The 18,037-nt window shown below is 38.5% G+C and overlaps 1 protein-coding gene across 2 annotated transcripts in view; it reads right to left on the reverse strand.

Annotated features, from left to right (window-relative positions):
• Window positions 1-18,037, reverse strand: part of LOC117403906 (small ribosomal subunit protein mS27-like) — a 25,938-nt gene continuing 7,901 nt past the window's right edge. For both annotated transcript variants that reach the window (XM_058987949.1, XM_034928455.2), the window contains exons 5-11: window positions 14,679-14,793; window positions 12,713-12,791; window positions 11,323-11,438; window positions 10,303-10,405; window positions 8,321-8,463; window positions 2,675-2,836; window positions 1-713 (exon numbers count right to left, since the gene is read on the reverse strand). In XM_058987949.1, coding sequence (XP_058843932.1) covers window positions 474-713; window positions 2,675-2,836; window positions 8,321-8,463; window positions 10,303-10,405; window positions 11,323-11,438; window positions 12,713-12,791; window positions 14,679-14,793 — 958 coding nt within the window. In that variant the 3' untranslated portion in view covers window positions 1-473. The remainder of the gene's footprint in view (window positions 714-2,674; window positions 2,837-8,320; window positions 8,464-10,302; window positions 10,406-11,322; window positions 11,439-12,712; window positions 12,792-14,678; window positions 14,794-18,037) is intronic.

The raw sequence follows: 18,037 nt of genomic DNA on the forward strand, positions 1-18,037 counted from the left end.
TGACCATATCTTAACTTTTTTTTTAATAAAACAAAATTGCATGAACAACAGGTGACTGTTTGAGTAATACATAATTTCAACTGATAACTCAAAAAGCAGAATTTTAAGTGGACCTGTTCATGTCAACATCGTTTGGGACCAATATGTCTGGAATGATTCTGGGTGAACAGGTGCAGAGGAGACATGACAAGAAATCTGACTTTAACAAAAGGGTATCTAGCAATTTAAAAACCCAACTCTGCCCAGACCAATCCCTTCACTATGACTCAGCCTAGACATTATAAATCACCTGGGATTTTTCTCTGCTGGCTTGTCAACAGAAGAATCCATGTCAAGCTCTGTATTGAGATTCACAAACTACATACCGGTATATCTATGTTTTCTAACAGGACCTTATTATTTGCAATGCAGCAGGGATGTGCTTGTTACAGAGATGTACCAATAGAAAGTGTTGGTGTCCTGACATTGCTGCACTAAGAGGAGGCTTTGGCTGCCAGCCTGGCCTCTCGCTCCAGTCGGGCCTTTTCTCTCATCTCTTTCTCCCTCTTTGCTAGATGGACTCGCTCCTCCTCCCACTCCTGCAGCTTCTTTTCATACCCGGCAATGTCAGTGGCTTCGATGGCGGCCAGCTTCTCTTCAATGAGGCTGCCAGTCAGGGTCAGCATGCTTTCAGATTCAACCTTGCCATGGGACCGCAGCTTACCGTTCAGCTCCTGCCGATCAATCAAACAAACAAACAAGCAGCGAAAAAATAACTATTCAGAGAGTGCCAAAAACCCATTTGCAGCAATCAATATCCATTTAAAAATTCAACACAGCGATCTAAACATAGGCACTCATACACTATGCTTATATGAGTTCCTGCTGTAAAATAGATTAGATTCAGAAAAATAGTTTGCGTTGCTGTTTTACGTGAGTTTATCCAAAAGTTTGTAAACTGCGGGTTATAGTTACACTACATGTCCATTGTGTCAAGTTTAAATGCAGTTTCATTCAACTTATTATATCATAACTGTGTTTCCTTTAGCCCACCTAACATGCTTTATATACAGTACTCACACACACACTTTCTGATTACAGGTGTTTCTGCATGATGCCATTATCCAAATAGGATTGATAGAGTAACTCACACATCATTGTATTTGCAGCTTACAGGTGCCAGATAACCACAGGCTAGATAAAATGAAAAACTCAACAGCGGATATCCGTATTGAACCATGTGAACAGATTCGCTTAGGACAGCTCCAGACACGATAGCTGAAAGGACATGTGTTCACACCGTACAATCCAGGTTACAAAGAATGGGACTGCCTTGACAGAAAGCCAGATTCCCTGACAGTGAATAAGAGGGCTATGGAGTGGTCCCAGATGTTGTTTACAGTTAGCTGAATATCTCTTATTGGATCCAGAAGACCATTAACTTGATAACTACTCCACTGATTGTGGCTGAAAGCTTTATCTATCAATGCTGTATGAGCCCTTTGTAGCCTATCAAACATTCGCAACATATACCTTATAGTTTAGGATTTCCACGTCATTAACTTAACAGCATTAGACTAGCCAATGTCTGTTAAGAGCTAAATGCACAGTTAACATGCAACTTACACAACTCTGTGGGTTGTGATTTTCTGAAAGCATATTGAAATAACATATAGCAGTTTACAAGTTATACAAATTGAGCAAACATGTAAGTAACAGAACACACAAGAAGGTGTGTGGTTGTACTGACTCGCTCGCTCCCCACACATCCAAGTGTGTTATTGTGCACATAACATATATTAGAATAATATATTAGTGTAAGAAGATCATGAGCATTTTAATAAATACTGTACAACCTTGAAGCTACATATCACCTGAAGCTGGAAACAAGGCTCCTGGCTACTATAAAAAATGTGAAGATGGTAAGAGAATTGTACTAGTTAAACACAGCTCTCCTGACTTATTTTTGTTTAATTGTTCATAAAGGTTCTACTGTAAAAAAAACATATGTATTTTAGTTCTGCTTGATAGCGCTGGTGCTCAGCAGCAATTCCATCTCCAGGCAGCATTACACTGTCTAGAAAGAATTATAATCACCTTCACTAAACCTGGGGAGCCATGGCACTAAGCAGAAAGTTCAGTCAATACAATTTTCCCATCTTCAGGGAAGCTAGCCTTCTCCACAAGTACTCTTACAGACCTTGTCTAAGGCTGCGTAACTCTGTTAGCTTCCAAATCAAAGTGCCCATGCTAATCTCCTGGGTTTATTAAGAATACATCGTTTTAGCCTGACCAGTCACTGTATTTAACACATACAGAACCTGATGTTTCAGCCACCTTACCTTCCTCAGTACTCTAAATAGGAAAGCCACTCAGGACATGAATATCCCTTCCTGACCAATTCAGTTAGAGAACCATATCAATGACCATCAGAGATTTTCCACAGCACATTTTTTAAAGGGGAAGAGACTGCATATTTCTATGGCCTCAGTATAGAAATTCCACCTTGCTTAGGCTTGCTCAGACTGCCCAAAAATGTTAAATCTGCTAAATACTTTATTAGGCATGCCAAATACCCACAATTGCAGAAACAGGAATAAAACATGACTCAAATCCTAGGGTAATGAACAGGTTAGAAATAAAACATTATGCAAACCTGGGGGTGTAAAATAAACACAGCACCACAACTACCTACTTGAAATCTGTTCATATAGTCGGGGAGTTTTGTCCTCTCCATTTCCTTCTCTACGTTTGTGGTGTCTGGACTGGTGTCTTGTGAATCACCTGCCCCTTCAGTTTCACTGGACTCCGGGGCTGTCGAAGACTGAGTCTGCAGTATGGTCTCTAGGGCATCCAACTGGCAAGCAAACAATACAAAAAATGAAATGCAGCTAATTCAAGGAACAGACAGCAAACATCCAATACTTCTTGAAATTGTGTGCAGTTATTTACTTTATCCTACAGCTGCAATTGGTAGAAACAAGTCTATTCTGCTGTAACAACTGAAACAGCAAATGGAAAAAATATTTATTAAGGCACAGCCATTTCGTTTCAATCTGCGAGTTCTTGTTCTAAGCAGTTTGCAAACAATACATCAAGTTGTTTCTAAAAGCATTTGAACTGGAAATTCAATTCAACTCAAGCTCTGATCAACTTGCTGGATAATCTTCATAAGGATATTTGCTCTAGTAGCATGCATACAGTTCTAACCTGAGAATACTAACAAATGGTTTGAAGAGTGCTAACTAGAAAAGAGGGGCCTCTAGAATCCTTATCTATAAGTTGGGACATCTCTGCAACACTGCTGAAGCAGGGGATTTTTAGCTAGAGAAGCAGTTTGTTAAAATACATTTATATATGAAAAGAAACCAGCCTATTGAGAACACACTGAAAAGTATGTTGTTACTGTTGAGAAGGAAATATATTTTAGACCAAGGCTGGAATAATTAAACAGAGCTGGTGTAATTATATATATATATATATATATATATATATATATATATATATATATATATATATATATACAGACACACATACTTGTATCTTAATAAGCAATAAATAACTCTTTGATCCCGGAAAATATGTTATCAGTCTGAGTATTACTTCACCTATTTTAGAGATTGGGAAGGTAGAGGACATGAGATCATATACGATTAATTTTAAAGGAGTTATGGAACTTTTTAAATGTATTACTTACTTAGATAAGAGCTGCCAAAACAGATGTTTAGATTGAAATGTCTTCTAACGCACGAAGCAGAGGAAAAGTTCTATAAAAGCCAAGGCAAGACTCCAGTAAATCATTATTCAGCTTGGTAACACAAGCCGTTTGGTCCATTCTCGGAAGACCTCTGAAAAGCTGGTTGCTGTTTGGTCGTATTCAGAAACCTCTGGTTTGAGGACAGCTCTTGTCTTTACTTATATTCTACACAAAACTTACATATATTGGGAGGTAAGCATAATCATAATTGTTTTAAGTATTAACGCTGTTAAGTTTGTACAGATACTGGGCCTCTCAGATTGCCTATTAGCTGGGATCCGACGTGGTCTGTAACCACTCGATCCATTTTTAAGCATTTAATGAACCAAAGCTGTACTAATAATGCTCTGAATCGTTGAAACTTCAAATTGAATGGGACTGTGTGGTTATTCTTGATTAAAGCTGTCTAAAGGCATCACACTGTAAGCCAGTACACAAACTATGCACTTTAGGGTTTGAACCATCTATATATCTGTTAGCCTCCCTTGGGTTCTCTGATCAAGAACCAAAGTAGTGCTCGAAGTGACACGACCTAACCATATAACATACTAATTAAACAAAACAAACACACAATAACTGTGGATAGGGCCCAGCCTTAACGTTTTAATAGCACTGCTTGAAGAAAACACTTGGGTTCAATGACTTGAAATGCGTGAGTGAATGCTTCACGGACAGGAACTAGGGTCAATACTTGCTTGCGGAATTTGTAAATAATAAACAACACATTACTGACACCTTGAAGGATCTACAGTGCCTTGCGAAAGTATTCGGACCCCTTGAACTTTGCGACCTTTTGCCACATTTCAGGCTTCAAACATAAAGATATGAAACTGTAATTTTTTGTGAAGAATCAACAACAAGTGGGACACAATCACGAAGTGGAACGAAATTTATTGGATATTTCAAACTTTTTTAACAAATAAAAAACTGAAAAATTGGGCGTGCAAAATTATTCAGCCCCCTTAAGTTAATACTTTGTAGCGCCACCTTTTGCTGCGATTACAGCTGTAAGTCGCTTGGGGTATGTCTCTATCAGTTTTGCACATCGAGAGACTTAAATTTTTGCCCATTCCTCCTTGCAAAACAGCTCGAGCTCAGTGAGGTTGGATGGAGAGCATTTGTGAACAGCAGTTTTCAGTTCTTTCCACAGATTCTCGATTGGATTCAGGTCTGGACTTTGACTTGGCCATTCTAAAACCTGGATATGTTTATTTGTGAACCATTCCATTGTAGATTTTGCTTTATGTTTTGGATCATTGTCTTGTTGGAAGACAAATCTCCATCCCAGTCTCAGGTCTTTTGCAGACTCCATCAGGTTTTCTTCCAGAATGGTCCTGTATTTGGCTCCATCCATCTTCCCATCAATTTTAACCATCTTCCCTGTCCCTGCTGAAGAAAAGCAGGCCCAAACCATGATGCTGCCACCACCATGTTTGACAGTGGGGATGGTGTGTTCAGGGTGATGAGCTGTGTTGCTTTTACGCCAAACATAACGTTTTGCATTGTTGCCAAAAAGTTCGATTTTGGTTTCATCTGACCAGAGCACCTTCTTCCACATGTTTGGTGTGTCTCCCAGGTGGCTTGTGGCAAACTGTAAACGACACTTTTTATGGATATCTTTAAGAAATGGCTTCTTCTTGCCACTCTTCCATAAAGGCCAGATTTGTGCAGTATACGACTGATTGTTGTCCTATGGACAGAGTCTCCCACCTCAGCTGTAGATCTCTGCAGTTCATCCAGAGTGATCATGGGCCTCTTGGCTGCATCTCTGATCAGTCTTCTCCTTGTATGAGCTGAAAGTTTAGAGGGACGGCCAGGTCTTGGTAGATTTGCAGTGGTCTGATACTCCTTCCATTTCAATATTATCGCTTGCACAGTGCTCCTTGGGATGTTTAAAGCTTGGGAAATCTTTTTGTATCCAAATCCGGCTTTAAACTTCTCCACAACAGTATCTCGGACCTGCCTGGTGTGTTCCTTGTTCTTCATGATGCTCTCTGCGCTTTAAACGGACCTCTGAGACTATCACAGTGCAGGTGCATTTATACGGAGACTTGATTACACACAGGTGGATTCTATTTATCATCATTAGTCATTTAGGTCAACATTGGATCATTCAGAGATCCTCACTGAACTTCTGGAGAGAGTTTGCTGCACTGAAAGTAAAGGGGCTGAATAATTTTGCACGCCCAATTTTTCAGTTTTTTATTTGTTAAAAAAGTTTGAAATATCCAATAAATTTCGTTCCACTTCATGATTGTGTCCCACTTGTTGTTGATTCTTCACAAAAAATTACAGTTTCATATCTTTATGTTTGAAGCCTGAAATGTGGCAAAAGGTCGCAAAGTTCAAGGGGGCCGAATACTTTCGCAAGGCACTGTACAAGCAGCAATACGGCTTCATGACATCATCAGTATGCTGGTCAAGGACAAGCATCTCTGCCTGTTGCTATTCAGTGTTAGCAGGGTAGAGCTTGATTCCAGGGACGACAGCCTGTCAAACTGTGGACTGCCATTGAAATAATGATCATATCCCTGGCATATCCATCACTGTTCAGGAAACACACTGGGAGAATGGCAAACGCTCAGTAATGTGCTGACTTCGAGGTCCTCGCTAAATGCAATCCCTAACTGTACGAGCGCCAGGCCCTTTAGAGCCAAAGAACACTCACTAAATTGAAAACGTGCATGCAGTACAAAATGCAACTCCTAGTGCATCTGTGTGTCATGGTCATAGAATCTGCTAACCTTGGAACAGCGAGGAAGTCTTGTACACTTATTATGCTGACTAGAGCAATGTTGCTGTAGCTTTAGGCACTGGTGACTGAAACTCTTCATAACCAAAGGGAAGGTAATCTAGAGGCAAACACGCCAAGCCCCCTGGTCTTCTACAAATTAAAGATTGATGTCAGTTGCTGTTGTGTGTTGAGAGAAATCAAATCAATGAGCAGCAGCCTAGGTGAAGAGGAGATAGGACAAATTCTTTGCAACTTCTGGAGGAAACCTTAAAAAATGTATCCAGCTTTCTTATTTCCCTATTCCAGGCTTACCTAATTGGTACATGTATTCCCAGTTATTCCATCCTCTAGAAGATGTTTTTACATCAATAGCAACATTAAAAACGCCCCCCCCCCCCCTCCCTAATGTTGTGATGATCTTTTTGTTCTCTTTTTCCTATAGTTGTGGAATACACATTGTACGCGCTTCACTGTAGCTTCAGAACATTTATTTTTACTTCACTGGTCAATGGCAGTTGTCTCAAAGGGTCTCACTCTGGCACACCATGTAATTACATTTGGAATTGTAATAACTGACAAAGTATTACCAAGTAGTTGATCAGAAGTCGGGGAGTTGATCTGAGTGTACACCACACTTAAAAACAAACCACTGTTCTTGTACACTGTTACTCCATATAGAAAAACAAGCAGCAACTTCCTTAGCTTTACCTTGCTCCATTCTGCCATGGAGATGTAAGAAGGTTACAGGAAATCCTTTAAAATGAGTTCAGGGGTGTATTTAAATGAATACGATAACATAAAGCACAGGGACTTTTGCTTGTTGATACAACTAGACTGCTGTTTAATCTCCATAGCCAGAGATGAGATATTTTTAGAAATGATGGTCTGTGGATTTTTGGGTTTTTTTTAACCCTTGTCGTGCACTTCCAAACACCACAATCTGAACTGCAGAATACAGTAGCGGAGGTTGTATCAGAGAGGGAGGTGCGATTACTGCAAAAAAGAAATGGGACAGGGCGAACTGCAGAGTTTTTCAGTCAGTTGTGTTTATTTTACAAGCATGTTTAAATTGCTGTAAATCACTAAGTCGCTGCTGTTGTCATTTTGTCAATGGAAGTTCTGCATATGTAAGGAGGCTTGGTGTTCCAGTGGTTAAAAAAAGTGCCTGACAACAAGAGGTTCCTGGTTCAAATCCCAGCTCAACCACTGACTCGCTGTGTGTGACCCTGAGCAAGTCACTTAACCTCCTTGTGCCTTTGGATGAGATGCAAAACCGAGGTCTTATTGTAAGTGACTCTGAAGCAGAAGTTGTGATTTGGATAAAGTCGTTTTGCATAAAAGCATCTGCTAAATGACTAATTAATAATAATAATAATAATAATAATAATAATAATAATAAATAATAAATGACTCACTGTAAATAAAATAAATAAATAAAAAACACTTTTATAATATTCTATAATTAATGACATGCCCAGCCTCTTAGAGCCATTTTAAAAACAGTTCTGCAAGCTGTGCACATTAGCCAGTCTGTCAGTGTTTAAAAAAGCCAGAATAAAAAGCCTTGTACGACCCTGAACTGGAGCGCTGATTAATTACCCTTTTACACAAACGCAACAATAGCACTTAACCAGCCTTGGAGCACGGCCATGATTTTGAAAAAGACAATGTCATTCTTATTAAAGACTGGTCGTAAAAAACATGGTCTCCTCCATGTGTAACATGTATCTGTATGAAATTATTAATTTCTGGCATCAGTCTTCAGTCAGAAACACGTCTGCATTTAATAATAATAATTAAAAAAATCAAAGTTAACGTTTTAATCATCAGAGAAAAGGGTAGGCCCTTACTGCCTCCTTGGAGAGCTTCACGTGGGCAGGCAGTGCAGACACCTTCTCCATCACAGCCAAGGACTTGTTCAGATACCCAGGGGTCCACATCAGTGGCATCTGATGGTACAAGGCACGGATCCCCTGACGAAGTTCAACTTTTCCTGTTTAAAACAGCAAAACGGGGCATCAATGTGATCACTTGCAATGAAGAACGGACTTACATCAATCAGCAAAGTAACTCGCTTTGAAGCATGGCGAGTCTGTGGGGAACATCTTCCGGTTTAATGTATTTACAACAGGGAACTCATTTAACAGTGCTAACAGTGTACTTCGGACGTGCACATTCTTTAAAGCAACTTATTTAGATATTTTGGTTGAGTCCTAATATAGGTAGAACACAAAGAATTTGTAATGGATTAAGTGTTTGGGATAAGGAGTCCACGTAAAATAAAACGACTGTGGAAACAGCAAAATACACTATCACTGCATGTGGCTTTGCGTATGTCAGATACATGTAAAGCTGGGTATAAGGATATTGCCTAAAAAGCAAGTGTAGCTGCATGCAATATCCTACTTTTATAATATAACTAAAACTGTATACTGAATTAGGGCTGTATTCAAATTATAATATAACTAAACTGTATACTGAATTAGGGCTGTGTTCAAATTATAATATAACTAAACTGTATACTGAATTAGGGCTGTGTTCAAATTATAATATAACTAAACTGTATACTGAATTAGTGTTCAAAGGTTCGAAGGTTTCTTTTTTCTCTTACCAGAAACTGTGACAATGTGTGAATACTATAAATCACACAATAAATGTCACTCACATGCGAAATTCAATCTTTTGATTTCTATAATGCATATCACTTAAACAAAAGTTGTATTAAAATCCACTATCAAATCGTTATACGCAGCATCTCTATATGGCACCGTGCATTGGACCAGGGTATATTATGCCAAAGCACTGGGGCGGTACCTATAGCGTTTGATGGGCTTCAATAAAATATGTACTGAATACCTAGTGTACTAGACAGTGTAAGAGAAGTGTTATGGTAGAATAAGTATGAGACATACAAAATATATGCAATGCTAATAATTTTAATTATGAAAACTGAGCACTGTCTCCCCGTTCAGCTCGTGTTATCCGGAGGCAGAACTTTAATTTCTTCATTCGTCATCTCGACAGCAAAGCATTGTATAGTGCAAGCTGCACTGAAAGAAACGTCTCGAAAACCCTCTGCTGTTTGTGATTAAATGCCCAGATGATGAAAAGCTGAATGCAAACTGTGCAAGCGACTCTTTGCTGTATCATGGAGGCACAACCAATCTCCGGGATCACCTGACAAGCGTAATTCCATATTAGATGTGTACTTTTATTTAAATTATAAAAACATGATTACTGTTCCTTATAATGTATTTTTAAACTACATGTGAATGTTTTATTTCATTTATGGATCACCTGTAAGATATGGATTTTCAATCAAATATAAACTAGTGGCTATGGTGACATCACACATACAACTGCCACAGTCAGACCATTTAAATAACAGTATACACATAACACAAAAGCAGCAATTTTAAAATAACATTAAAGCCCTCGAAGATAAGAAAGCCATTTTATAAAAACGTGCTCTTAGTCTTGACTTGAAACTGTAACAGTCCCCAGCTTCCCTGACAAACGAAGGCAGAGCATTCTATAATATCTGAATATCAATTTCCCAGTATGTTCCAGAAACGTCACGCCAGTCACAAGTTGTAGGAGGATCTAAAATGGAAGACAAGACTCCCCTGGCACATACACCTACAGTACTGCATGCTAATGTCACTCAGCCAAACTGCGTCATCTTTTCAGCAGCTGCTGTCTATTGATGTAGAGGAAGGCTACTTTCATTTTGGTTCCTTTTTATGTTAGCTTTGAAAGACAGCTGGGGCGATTTCATTAAAAAAAGATTTTATTAAGTGTGATGGAAAGAAAAAAAAGATTAAAACCATACCGAGAAGGGAACAGCCAAGAAGTTGAGCACTAAAGCCGACTGTATTCTCCTGTTTCAGTCCGGAGATCAACAGAGCCGCCCCGAGGTTCCGTTCCTCTTCCCACTGGTGGGATTTGAAAGAGAAAAGAAAAAAAAAAAAGAGAGAGTCGGCAATACACCAATTTCATAATGAATTCGACTGGTTAAAATAATCTGATTCAATATGTCAAACACAACTCTGTTCAATTCGTCAATGCAGTCAATGCACTATTTCTCTTCTTTGTGTGAAGCAGCGCATTAGCAGGAACATTGATTGATAACAAAGGGAGAAATTGAATGCAACAACTCCTAACACAATCCCAGCAGCCTAGTTTCTAAAACTTAATTTGGAACAAATAGCTACAGAAGCATTCTCTCACTTGCTTGTGGTACAATGGCAAACATTACCCCCCCCCCCCCCCCCCCTTCATAATACCCATATTTAAAATCACATATAATGCAGTAGTTAACAAAATAATTATTAAATCTTAACTATCATCTTCAATGTTGAGTTTTGAAAGACATACTGTACGTTCTAGTATTTTCATTTCCTAACATGGTACCTGGTATTACACTACATAAAGAAATCACTGCTTGCAAGCTTTCTTTACAGGTAGTGTTGTACTTTCTAGGCTATTTCTTCAGCAGAGTAAAACTGTCCCCTCGTCTTCTTTCCCATCATTAACTAACATGCTTTCCTTACTGACCGACATGCATTTGGAGCCAGTGACACGCCTGACTATAAAATTATCTAGCAAGTGAAACAGTAACAGACTTCATGAAAGCAAGGGAAGCAAACAGCGAACTGAGCCATATCCAATCAACGGGGTGTGCTATTAAACGGTTTGCAGATGTGAAATGACAGTAGTAAAAATGTTAAAAATGGAATGCAAAAAGACTGAAAATCAAAAAATCACTTTTTGACTACACGCGGAGGGTTCCTCAGTTAATTGTCAGTTGGTGTTATACATAGTTACGCGCAGTATTAAATAATGCACTTACTTTGAGATCAGGCTTGGTATCCAAGTACTGGCTCAGCACATGGAGTGACAACAGCTGAGTTGAAGTCAAATCAAAAGCTTCTTGTAACATCACTTCAACAACAACTGAGAATGCACCTGGAAAGAGAACGTATGAGCTTTACAAAATAAAATTTTATGGGGCTCCCGAGTGGTGGATCCAGTAAAGGCGCTCCGCGTGGAGTGCAGGATGCGCCATATAGCCTGGAGATCGCAGGTTCGAATCCAGGATATGTCACTGACGACTGTGACCGGGGGTTCCTAGGGGGCAGCGAACAATTGGCCAAGCGCCGCCCAGGTAGGGAGGGCTTAGGCCAGCAGGCAATCCACGGTTCACCGTGCACCAGCGAACCATTCAGATCTGTGCTGTCCTCCGGCACTATAGGTCTGTGGATCCGCAGTGCAAAAAATGACAGATTGGCAGGAACGCGTGTTTCAGCCTCCGTTTCCCGAGTCGCCAGGGGGTTGCAGCGGTGAAACGGGATAAAAATAATAATTGGGCATTCCAAATTGGGGAGAAAATCGGGGTAAAAACCACTGGCGACGACTAAACTTAAAAAAAAAATTAAATAAAAAATTATAGAAGAAACACGATCAGATGAAGTTTTGCGACAACTGCTCATAACTTGTACTGATTTACAAGCAATGCTGATAAATTGCCACTGTCCTCTAAACCCGGCCTTCAAGTAAACAGACATTTAAGAAATGGAATGGAGTTAAATAAATATTACGTTAGAAAACTATATACAGTAAATCATTTACCTGGATTTTTACCCATCCTAATGCACACTGCAGAATCAATGTATCAGACACACAATAAAATAACAGAAGTGGACACCCTCTGAAGAAATTCGTTTACAGAACAACATTTACAGCAGTATGTATTTTTGATCATTGTGGATTGAATTACTGTGAATCTACAGGGTGTTCTATAAGTCGTGCATCAAAGGCATTGATAATGTGGGTTCTCTCTCGATTTCTTTCAGGTGAGAAATGTCTTTAAGCAGCAAGGAAGCTGGTGCAGATAATGGAGTGGTGCAGCTGCCTGATTTAACAGCGAACATCCTAATCGGCATGATGCAGCATGTGAGATTGCCTAGGATGCCTGACCTGCAGTAGGAATATTAAAAACTATCCTGGAAACAAGCAAAGACGCAGCAGTTCATGCCTGCCAGTCCTATAAAGAATGACCTTCATGCAATTCAAATCTGACAAGCAGGTCTCCTCGTGTGCTCCGGGGTTAACTGCAAGGGAAGACACTGCAACCTGTAAGCCTGCCTGTAATGTATAATGAAATGTTAGCGCAGGGTATCCCGAGGGAGGCAGTGTGTAAAGCATCACCAGTACAGCTGTGTGCCTCCAGTAAGTCTTACCTTTATAATCTTTATCTTTTATAAAGGAATCCATCAGCAAATTAAACGTGAAGTCATCCGGAAATATTCCATATTGCACCTAAATAAAATAATTTAAAAAAGACTAACATTGAAAGTGACTGAATGCTTATTACCTTACCAACCCCCCTGTCCCCCGTCCCCAGTCCCTGTCATTGTCTGGAACAGAAAACTGGTAGTCACTGAAGAGTGTACAGGTTGCATATACTGTCCTGCTTTTATAACATCACTAAACTAGTTATATTTATAATGTAACTAACATTATTGCACTCTTTAAGCAAAGATCTGCCATTGTTTCACCAGCACTTAATACCAATGGAAATATACTCAGGTATACATCCTAAATAAGTCGGCATATCAGGTGATCTTAGAATCTCCCTTCACCATCATTATCTTTATTTCCAGTGCTTATTAACGGTTCCAGTGTAACCACTAGGGGTGTGCGGTTGGGTTTGCTGTCTCCTCTGAAACTTTGATTTTGCATAGCAAACTCACAGTTGTCACAATGGCAGAGGGGGCAGTAGTTACAGCTGCACACCCATAGTGGTAATGGCTACCCCCAACTGAATTCACAAACTCAGCTTTGGATGAAGTCATTGAAAAATGTTTTTTTTTTTTTTTCTTTTCTTTAAAAATTAACAAGCCTGGTGCGTAATGATCCAAGCAGAAATAATAACAGAGTGATAAGACAACCACGTAACAGGCAATTAAACATGAACGAAATTCAATATTCTGAAAATGCACAGCGCCTCTTTAATAATGTGAACAAACCAATAAACAGAGTCTTATGATGGATACAATTTTCAGTGAGATTAAGCAGCACATATTTCACAACTCAAACTCTGGTACAGCTGCATGTCAGCTTTAAGTAGCACTGATTGATGTGTATGGGATTAGCAGCTGTATTTCTTTTTCCCCATCAGCGCTGATTTAATTACAATAAATCAAACTCGTCGAGTGGCGGTGTAAAGTGTATTACTTGTATTACTTGTATTGTAACACTTAATGTATTTGCTTATGATTGTAAGTCGCCCTGGATAAGGGCGTCTGCTAAGAAATAAATAATAATAATAATAATAATAATAATAATAATAATAATAATAATAATAATAATAATAATAATAATAATAAAGTGGCCAGTCTGGTGTTTAAATGATTTCCTGCCAAACTAAACCTAGTTATGAATAACATGTACTAGTAGTTATCATAAGGTCAGTTTACATACTGGCACATGAAGTTTAATATGTATATCAATATAATTACATGACCGAGCAATAAATAAGTTTTAGGCAGCTTCACTTTTTAAAAAACATTATGTTTTTTTGTAAAACAACCAGAACAGTCAATATAGATCGAGTGGTAATGTAGAGAGAGACAATCTGACTTGCTTTGGCTTAAAAATAATTATCATGGTTGAGGTCTTCAAATACTGTACATTTATTGGGTGAGGTGAGGAAATGTTTTCACCAGAGAATGTCAACAAGCCTTTGGGTTGATCAGCAATACTGTCTCAGACCTGGGAGTTAGGCCAAGATGGATTGGATATTAAAATAACAAGCACTGGGACCCCAACATTGAAGAGAGGCAATTCAGCAGGAACCCTTATAAAACCAGGGTCTGCAAAACAAAACAAAGCTCTCTGGGCGATTTCAAAATGTGATACCGGACTCTCTATGGTCAGGCATGAATGGGATTTTGATCAAAAGAACAGTAAGGATGGGGTGGCCACAATACCGAGGCAAACTGCAAAAATAAAAAGGGGGTGTTTGTCTATTTTAAGAAGCATAGAATACTGGTATATAAAATAACATAGGGACCAAAAATCTTGCACAAAACCAACTTAAGACACATATTATTGCATGTTAATGCATTCTGACACATATATTTTCCTATTTGTAATAAATATGTCTGAAATACTGTGTGGTGCCCATGACAAGAACAGACTGACCTTATTGTTCAGGGTATGCACAGCCTTGTCCCTGGCCCCATATTTAAGACACTGTCTAATCCAACTGTGGATGGTCCAGTCCCTGATATACCAGCAGTTTGGACTGTGACGAAACCTATAAAGATCAAGAGGAAAGAAACATGGATCACCCCTCTGACTTCTGATTTAAGAATATTGGACTATGAACCTGTGCTCTTAGTTCTTAGAGTGCACTTCTTTTACACTGATGGTACTCGTATTAGTAAATGCTCTAAAACAGAACAAAATAATTCTTAGAAGGTTTGGTTTATTTTAGCTTGGTAAGTACAGACTCCTGCTCGGGTTCAGGTTAGTGGGCATATTTAGGGAAATAAACTCTTCTTAGTTTATGATAAGGCACCAAAAATAGTAACAAATAACTTATACATACTTTTACGTTCCCAAAATAACCTTCTGTGTTGCATTTTACCAGGCTGATTTTTATTTATTTACCTTTCTCAAAAAAAAAATTAAACAAATTGCAGTTTGGTGGAAAGGCCATAAGAAACGTGGCCCTGTATACATTCTTACTTAGTTAAAGGGATACTTTCTACTATCTATTATCTTACTATAAACTTCTTACCAGTTTAATATCCTATTATGTGTGTTCTTTATGATTATCTTCTATTGTTTCTGCTTAGAGTATGTACCAGGCTAACTAACTGATGGCCTGCTCCCTCTCCTCCTCATTGCTCATTGGGTGCAATCTGTAATTAATAATGCACTAGGAAGACAAGCCAGCTTTCCAATACATTTATCAGATTACAGAAGGTCATAACCCTCACTTTGCTGGGTACAGTGCACAATATGCAGCAAAGTGTGGCTGGAGGACATGCTGTTAAAATAGAAAGGTTCAGGGAGAAGCTAGATCTTACTCCTTGTAAAGCATTTTTATTGGTCCATTATCTCCCTGGACATCTGCACTGTGGTGTTGTACATAGTTTGTAGTACGATATATAACATGTATGTACCCAAATTGGGTCATCTGAGACATGCGTCACAAAATGCTTGTAAACATGACAGAAAGTCACGTTGGTAAAATTAAACAAAGGAGGACAATAAAAGTGACTGAAATAAAGTTAAAGCTAATTCACTCTTTCCAGCTACCATAAACTGCAAGGACTGCCGTTCAATACTGGAAGTACCGCACTGTACATATTTGCTCTTCCCATTTGCAATATAGTAGGTGACTTCTTCTGATGCTTCATGTACGGTAATACAGTGTTCCATGCTGGCCTCTAGAAATGAAAAGGTAATTTAACTGTTTATTATTGTGTTTTTTCATGAAATGTGACTTGCATTCAGGGTCTTTGTTTTTGGTCTTCAAATTTGTGGGGATGACTTGAATTCTGGGGTGTCAAATTTGAGTAAATACGGTATAATATATATATATATATATATATATATATATATATATATATATATATATATATATATATATATATATATATATATGTATGTATTACACACACACACACACAGCTCTATATCCAAGGAGAATCAGGATCCAGCACGATACTCGTCAATCACTAGAAATACTTAAGAAAGAAAAGTAATTGAGAAACTGAAAAGTCACTATTTGAACGTTTCAGCTTCCCCCTTCTTCAGATTACATGGTAGAAATAGCTGGGTAGAAGAATGCACTTTTTCAAAATTCTGCAAAATTCAGTATTACTGTATTTAAGACCCCTACATTTAATCTAGAGTATTCACACTGCAATCAAACTTTCAAAACCTGGGAAGACTACACTAGTTTAAACCCACGGAATGTCATCAATAATCCAGTATCTTAATTCAGCCCCTGATATGCCGAGAGAAGTGAACAGTCTGATGGGGTGAGCTGCTGTTGCTATAGCAACACAGGCCTACCATTTCCTCCAGAGCCTTGTGATGCGCTCTTGCTGTGATTGCAGTCACATTTATAGCCATGATTTAAAACCTAGACATTAAACTTTATTCACAACTTAGTGACTGCTTCAGTAACACTATCGATCGGAAGGGAATATTTTGCTCCTTGCTTTTATAAATACACACCAAACCTTCACACATAGGTGTTTGTGATGTGCCTGCCTATTTAGAGCAATAAATAAAAAAACAGATGGCCATATTTTCAAAGCATTTATTCCAGACTCATGAGATCCTTTTTTTAATTTTTTTTTTTTTTAGAAAAATGCAAAACGAGAAATAAAACAACTTGAGCACACTTAAAAGTCTGAAACAATGCTACTGAGTTATACTTCTGTGTTTTCAACGTAATTTATATTCCTTTTGGACTACGTTGATCAAATAGCCAACACCCAGGGTGACAATTGACCTGAAATCGTGTTGCCGCGTGAACTGTGGAAAGACAAGTCCATTACAACAATGTTCTGCTTGAGACATAGCATCTGCCCCCTTTCTCATTTGAAGTTGAAGTTTACAGCAACTAACTAGCAGCGGTTTTACTCTATATTAATCTGCATTGATATACAGTGTAACTAGAATAAATGCCTAAACCGCTTCAGAGTTCTGACATAGCTGCCCTCTGGCTGTTTCCTGAGGCTTTGTGGTTGGTTCATTTTATTTGGGGTGTACCTCGTTTTTGGTGTTTAATACCAAAACGGTCATAATCTTCTAATTATGCAAAACATTGGTTTAAGCATTGTGAATTTATACCATCAATCCTAGTTCAGCACTGCAATATGTACTCAATTATGCTTATTAAAAAATAATTATCTACAATCATAAACGCCACATTCTAAAGGTAAAACCATTGTAACATTTGACAAAACTTTTTTCTACTTGACTTTCCAAACAGTAAATATTGAATATAGTTTAACAATGTGATTTCCACAATGTACCACACTGCATAGCTCTAACACTAAGCACAGCTGTTAATAGGAGCTTGCTCTTTACACATGCATCTTGGATAGTACTTACAGTAGGTCTGTTTTCTGACATATTTGCATTATATCCAGCAATTTACCACTTCAGCAAGCAACTGCATCATGTATATGCAAGTGTGTTTTATACAATTGAAGAAATCACTGCTGACACCATTCAGATAAAGTATAACAAAAATACTAAACACAGAATGGACCTTAGGGAAATCACTGAAAAAGGTCTCCAAAATATATTAAGTCCTTAAAGTTGTATAGACAACAGATAACAGGACAGGTGTGAGGTCTAAACATCTACATCCGACTGATACACGCTATCAAAATGACTGCGCAAGTAGAAGACTCTTTATGTAAAGACAAAACAAGCTAAGCCTGGAATGAATCTCTGAACTGCAGCTGTTTTCCATGACTGTCAGAAAACTGGGCAGGAGTTGTGAAGTTTCATTTCAGTGAAGCACAGTG

The sequence above is a fragment of the Acipenser ruthenus genome, chromosome 2 (assembly GCF_902713425.1).
Source record: "Acipenser ruthenus chromosome 2, fAciRut3.2 maternal haplotype, whole genome shotgun sequence".
Taxonomy (NCBI): domain Eukaryota; kingdom Metazoa; phylum Chordata; class Actinopteri; order Acipenseriformes; family Acipenseridae; genus Acipenser; species Acipenser ruthenus.